The sequence below is a fragment of the Gadus macrocephalus genome, chromosome 7, assembly GCF_031168955.1.
Source record: "Gadus macrocephalus chromosome 7, ASM3116895v1".
Lineage (NCBI taxonomy): Eukaryota > Metazoa > Chordata > Actinopteri > Gadiformes > Gadidae > Gadus > Gadus macrocephalus.
This window is the reverse complement of record NC_082388.1, coordinates 23133499-23140751: the sequence shown is the minus strand read 5'-3', so window position 1 is coordinate 23140751 and position 7253 is coordinate 23133499. Positions and strand designations below refer to the sequence as shown.

At 44.7% G+C, this 7253-nt stretch overlaps 1 protein-coding gene across 1 annotated transcript; it reads right to left on the bottom strand.

Moving 5' to 3' along the window:
* Positions 1-2717: 2717 nt before the first annotated feature.
* LOC132461150 (odorant receptor 131-2-like) lies at positions 2718-5031 on the bottom strand. Its single transcript, XM_060056196.1, has one exon. It carries the CDS (start codon positions 4566-4568, stop codon positions 3195-3197), a length of 1374 nt encoding a protein of 457 aa, XP_059912179.1. The 5' UTR covers positions 4569-5031; the 3' UTR covers positions 2718-3194.
* Positions 5032-7253: the final 2222 nt, after the last annotated feature.

The following is a 7253-nucleotide window of genomic DNA, read 5'->3' as shown; positions in this document are numbered from 1 at the left end:
TGCTCACCAAGGTATCGATTGCTAGGCAATGTTGTGTCATCCTTCCTGAAAGGTAATTTAAGGCTATAATGTCCATCCAGAATTTTGGCCGAATCATCTGCAATTTTCAGAAAGCGCCTGTCCTCAACGGACATTTCCTTTACTTCCTCACACAACTTTTCACTGAAATCAGTGTTGTACTGAGCAATTAGCATTTCATGAAGATTATGCACTGATATCCTATTGACTGGGTGAGAGGGCATGACATTGCTCGTTCCTGCCCCTAATGGACCATTCACTACCCATCCAAGCAATGTTTTTTATAGCATATGGGTCTCCTTCACTGTTTATAATTTGCCAGGGCTCTATTTCTTTGGGTCTATTTGTGCCAATCAGCAAGTCAATGCCTGCATTAATAGTGGAAATTTGGACATTTCTAAGGTAAGGCCACTTTGACAAAGCTCTCTGGTTTGGTATGTTTCTCTTAGTAATGGGAATCCTTGATTGTGTGTATGTCTCTGGAAAAGTTATGATCGCATTGTCCTGAAGTCCACTAGCTTCCAAGCCAGTCATGACATTGGTAGCCACAGTTCTCTCCTGGCCCATTGTACGTAGCAGAATGTTTGTTCTTTACCCTTCTACATTTAACTGCTGCATTAATTTATCCATACAAAATGTGGCAGAGCTGCCAGGGTCAAGAAATGCATATGTTTGTATCACTGCACAGGCTTTGTTAGATTTTACCTTCACAGGTACAATTGACATCAGACACTGATCTTCACCGGCCCCAGCATGGTTGCATGCTTTGAGAGAGATCTGTCCTGTGTTCACCTTTTTAGGTCCATCCTTGTTTGTTTCCTTAGGTGTTTCCTGCTTTTCCACTCCTTTGTTCTGCTCCACTTTTCCTATGTGCAGTGCTGTAGGATGCGCCCTATTGCAAATGATGCAGGTGAGACGCGGTGTGCAGTCTATGCTAATATGACCTGTAACAAGACATGCAAGGCAAATCTCTCTTTCCTTCAAAAATGAAATCTTGTCAGTGTGAAGTTTCTTTTTAAACCATGAACAGCTTCTGAGCGGATGTTCTCCTGAGCAGAACAGACAGAATGGCCTCTGTTGGACTGTGGCAGCATTGCTCCTCTGCTGGGGAGTATTGGGATTGACATCAATGGTTGCTGCATTGGCTGTGAAGCTTTTGTCTGTGAATTTGGATTTCACAACACTTGAGTGTGTCAGCCTTACAGTTTGGCTTGAGTGTGTGTGTGGGCCTCACGGCTCTTGGTGAGGGGTCTTGTGTGTCACCAAAGTCAAGTTCCATCAAGATTTTGACTTGTCTTTCAATGAACTCTACTAAGATCTTGAATGTGGCTCTGCGATTGGTTGATTCATGAAAACGACACGCTCTCCTTTCTCTTAATTTGTAAGGCAATTTGCCAACCAATAATTTCAGATTAGGAGCCAGATTAAATTTGTCCATGTAGGCTATTTCATTAATGGCATTTAAACAACCTCGGAGATCCAGACCAAAGGACTTTAGTGTCTGGGAATCTTCAGCTCTAATGGGGGACCACGACAATGCTTTCTTGGTGTATGCACTGGCTATTTGGTATTCATTTCCAAAGTGCTCGTGGAGCAATTCTTTGGCCTTTGCATAGCCTCTGTCTGGGTCTAAGAAAAGACACGTTTTAACCAGCCCTCTAGACTGATTGGATGTATTGGATATTCAATTGGATCATTACTAAATACCTTCATCTCTTTTCGTGGCAAAAATGATTTGTCCTGTTGCCTTATCAATGAAGCTGTGATATAATTTTGCTTCTGTAGAATGCCGTAGAGGTGAGCAGTATCCTGTGGGTTTCCAATAGGAGGTTCAGGAGAAGCCATTGGTGCATCAATTGTGTGGCATCGTCTTGAGTGAGGCCGTGATGGCGGCCCCTGGGTTTGTTCAGTGGATTGTGGGGACCTTGTTTGGCTAGAGGGGACGCAGGGTTGTAAAGGCTCATAAGAAGTCTTGTTAAGGGGTTGTGGATGAGAATGCATAGGTTGGGCATAGGACATATGCTTTGACTGATCTGGCCAGGGCGTGAAGCTGCACTGGTAGAGGAGCATGAGCTTTAAGTCTGACACTTGTTTTGAGTGTCAGACTTAAAGTTCCTTGTTTTGAGTGTTTTCTTTAAATACTCGTTCATTCCATCTCCTATTGAGATATGGCTTTTACTTGTACTCAATATATTGAGTTTGGCATTAGCAGCATCCAATTCAAATCTGAGGGTTAACATTTCCTTTTGTTTCCTCAAATGTTCTTGTCTCTTAGACATTTCTGCTTCTTCGGCCTCTATAGCATGCTTTTGTTTAAGAGCCTCCAATTTGACTTCTAGCACAGCCCTCTCCGCTGCCGCACGGCCGAACATCTTTAATGTACCGACAACGATATATTGTTTCACTTCTTATGACAAATGCACTTATTGTAAGTCGCTTTGGATAAAAGCGTCTGCTAATTGCCCTAAGTGTAAATGTATTTTCTTTATGTATGTTTACCAAGAGTCAGAGGGGCACTTTAGCTGGTGAGGGCAAGAGGGGTCACCTGTGATCTGACCTGAATCCAAAACAAGTGCAGCTAGTTAAAAATCAGTTGTCTCTAGAGCAAAATAGACCTTTTTCAAATAAATATAAATCTATTCATGAATCTAGACAAGGTTTCTATTTATTTTTGTAGGTTTCATGGTTTATTATTTATTGTTTAAAAGGATCCCCATTAGCTGTCACCAAAGTAGGGCAAGCTAGTCTTCCTGGGGTCCACACAGAATGACAAAAAACATAGCAATACACAGGACACAAATCGTAATTCAGTTAACAATGATAATCGAAAAGCAGTAAATCATTATAAACATCATCAGATATTATTCAGAAAAAGTTATACATTCATGGGTCATACAATCACTATAGCATTCATACAGTGTATGAATGCTATAGTGATGTAGTAAATATTTAAATAGTGCATTCTCAAATGGTGCTTAAAAGATACTTTGCTATTCAATTTACGTATATTCAGTGGGTAATTATTCCAATGATGATTGGTTTCACGATAAATAGCTGTTCTCTTTAAAGTATTTGATTTTGGACTTGGTAACATGATCTGGCCATCATTAGCTGATCTAATGAAAATTGGAATTAACCTGACTACACCTAACTATTTGGTTACATAAGAAAACGGGTTAAGAAGTGAAGACAAGGTGATTGAGATTACATGGTTGTTTTGACATCAACAGATTTGTGGGGGCCAAGCATTCATGATGACCACAGAGCCCTTTCAAGAGGAGAGGTCTGATCGTTTGGTCTCTGAGCCCATAGATAAGAGCAGTGAAACACCTGGATAATAGATTCAAAACCACAAAAAAACTGTTGTAGAGACGAATCAAAGTGGTTCTGTCCACTATTCTAGCAAGGCTTAGGAGAATACTAGAGTAGATGGTAGCGATGAGGATCAGCACCAACTGAATCATATGAAGTAAAACAGTTTTTCCAGCCTTGCCAGCAGAGGCTTTGTCTGTTGAGGCTGACCTGGCTACCAACGTCACACCAACGTAGGAAAGAATAGCTACCATTCCCCCGAATGCAAACACAACAGCACAAAATGCTTTATCCATTGCACTGGACATCGGTGCCACAAACAGTGCCTCTTTCGAGCAGAAGTCTTTCATTTCCACATTTAAATCAAAATATTTTTTCCAACCAACTAGTATTAACCCTCGTATTAGAGCATTGCCACCAGATATGGTCCACACAACAGCGATGGCTGCTCCTGTGTTTCTGCCGGTGACAAGGTTTGCATGTCTCATAGGAAAGCACACAGCCACATATCTCTCAAGGGACATCACTGCCAGAGTAAGAGGTGAGACGATGTCTACGAGAACACCAAAGCTTACAAGCAAACCACAAACATCAAATTTCAGCCTCAACCTGAAAACAGCAAGTAAGTAGAGCAAAAAACTTGTCAAAAGAAAGGCAGTATCTGCGAAGAGAAGGTTAAATAACAGAATGTGACGGGAAGTCTCACAAAAAACTGGCTTGCTCCTCAAGATGTACAACAGAACACAGTTTATGTAGAGAAAAGTACAGCTTATCCCCACAGATAAAGTGCAGAACACAATCATCTCCTGTGAGGCTTGATACTCCACGCTACCACTAACATTGACCCTTAAATGTCCTGCACTCTGCATCACAGCTAAATACCGGAAGGTCATTAAGGACAGTGTAACAAAGGACCAATAAGACGACAACAAAATGGTCCCCAAACAATCCTGTAGCCACTCTATGTTAAGTACGTAAAAGGAAGAAAATAAATACCTTCCACATACATTTCTTCTGAGTACAGAGTGGATAGTATAGTGGTGATTATTCTCGTAAACCCAGGGATGCTCTGAGTGTTTGCTTGCCAAGTCTCCCAATATATCAGGTCCCTTTTCCATTGACCGGCAGGTGATGCGATCATTTGACATCAACACCACTGTAGGCATGGTGACAATGCCTACACTGGGGATGATGTCATGTGCACTTGTGTGACTTCTTCCCGAGCTAGGGTAGAACATTTATTTTAGAAGCATTTTTTGTTATGCTTGTTGAAAGTATCTTTCAACAAAATTGCTGGTGGCAGCCACAGGCCTGTTACAAGCCCTTGTCAAATGTGTTGATTGGAGGGATCTCAGTATAAACAGATGGGATTTCTGGTTGGACAAAATCGAGAGTGGCAGTTCCTTATTATCTATAATATAATCAATCTCGTCAATCTCGTTCTTTCGATCATCATCCATAAAGCGAACGCAATACCGCCTCCGCTGCTCCGTTTCTCCGGCCAATCTCACGCTCCATCACTCACACGTACCCTCACTCGTGAACAAGACGAGATATTTGAACTCCTTCACTTGGGCTCAGGACTCATTTCCTACCCGGAGTAGGAAATCCACTGGTTTCCTGCTAAGAGTCATGGCCTCAGATTCAGCGGTGGTCATCATCATCCCAGCCGCTTCACACTCGGCTGCCAGCCGATTCAGTGAGTGCTGAAGGTCACAGGCCGATGATGCCATCAGGACAACATCATCTGCATGAAGCCGTGATGAAATCCCCAGAACACCGAACTGCCACCACGGCTACGCCTCGATAACCATTCCATGAATATCACAAACAGGATTGGTGAGAAGGTGCAGCCCTGGCAGAGGCCAACACCCACCGGGAACGAAACTGACTGGCTGCCAAGAACGCGGACACAGCTCTCGCTTTGGTATTACAGAGATTGGACGGCTCTGAGGAGTGCCCCCCTCACCCCATACAGGGTGGCAGTAGCTCAGGAGGTAGAGCGGGTTGCAGTGGCGGTTTCAGGCACGGGCGAACCAGGCAGTTGCCCGGGCATATTTGTGGGGGGCGCCAAATCACATGGGGCGCGCCACGAGCAGTAAAAAAAAAAAACGCGCCGCATGAATGAATCCCCCACTGAAGTCCCCGTCCCCCCCCGGAGGAAGTCTTGCCCAGGGCGTAACTCGCCGTAGAACCACCACTGGCGGATTGGCTGGTAACCGTAGGGTTGCTAGTTCAATCCCCGGCTCCGAGTGTCGAGGTCTCCCTGAGCAAGGCACCTAAGCCTAACTGCTCCCGACTAGCTGGCTGTCGCCTTTGCATGGCTGACTCCGCCGTCGTTGTGTGAATCTGTGTATGAATGGGTGATTGTGAGGCAATATTGTAAAGCGCTTTGGGTGGCCACTGGTTACAGAAAAAGCGCTAAATAAATACTCCAGCAGCACCTCCCACAGTTCCTCCTGAGCTCTGCCTCCATCATAGAGGGCCGACCCAATGTCCTTCTCCATGGCCTCTCCGAACTTCTCCCACACCCGCTGCTTAGCTTCCGACACAGCAGCCCTTCAAGCCTGTCGGTACCCTGCAACTGCCTAAGGATAATTTATCCCGGAAGGCCTCCTTCTTCAGTCGGACGGCTTCCCTGACCACCGGGGGACACCATGGTGTCCGTGGGTTACCGCCCCTTGAGGAACCTAAGAACAAAATGAAACTACCAAAATGGTAAATTTGTTGAAACAAAGTAAGTGACTCTTCTTCAGTAACAGTATTTTAAGAATTGTCATCAGTGCACATGTGTCGTGTATGGTCACTAGGCCTCATTGCGTGTACCCTTAAAACAATAAAATCTAGCAGCATAGTATTAAATGAAAGGTCCCATGACATGCCACCAGTTGTGAGTGTGATTAGCAAGCCGTTTTGAAAATCTGCCCCTTATGACATCACAAGTGGGCGTGTCCACCTCGATGTTTGACGTCATACACATCACACTCACACCTGCTGGCATGTCATGGGACCAGTGGCGGTTCTACGTCCAGTTACGCCCCGGGCAAGACTTCCTACAAGCGGAGGGGGGGGGGGGGGGGGGTGGAAGGAGCAATTGTTGACGGGGGGGGGGTGGAAGGAGCAATTGTTGACGGGGGGACGGGGGGGGACGGGGGGTGGTGTTGTATCGTGAACCTACGGACTTCAGTGGGGATTTCATTCCGTCTGTGCACGGCACCTTCTCAACGAGCAGGTGTGCGCCTGCAGCCAGAGGGGGCGCCAATACCTATTCCCCACACAATGTTATGTCGTACTTCATTGATAACCGCTACGCAGCGCGTTTTTTTTTGTACTGCTCGTGGCGCCCCCCATGTGATTTGGCACCCCCAAAAATATGCCGCCCCGGTTCGCCCGTGCCTAAAACCGCCACTGCATGGGACCTTTAAAGTTGATTCAAGAAACAGCAGGAGAGTTTTCCAAAAACGTTAATACATTTTTGTTTGTTTTGATGCAAGTAGTCTACTCATTTATATATTTTTAACGTATTCACGTGAGAAAATAATGAATAGGCTTATGAATAAGCTATATTATGGTGTTTATTGAAACTTTCCCCTAATGGGATTCTTCTGGGCATTTTTTTCTTTACTCAGGACATATTGAGGATACAAAATCAGTTGTTTGCTTCTGTTGCAATTTGTTCTAGGTTGACCCCGATTTTGGCTTAAAATGACTGGACTAACTGCCTTCACAACGTTTTCGCCATTGTCGGTGGTTACGCATACTTGCGACTCTACTTTAAGTCCCTATGATTCCAGCGATTCCCTCAAGCCTTGGGCTATTAATTCTCCAGTGTGGTCATCGAGGAAATATGAAGTCTGTAAACATTTGCTGCACAACTTCCAGTCGTCGTTGATGAAGTGGATGGTTCAACTAAAGTAAGGCTC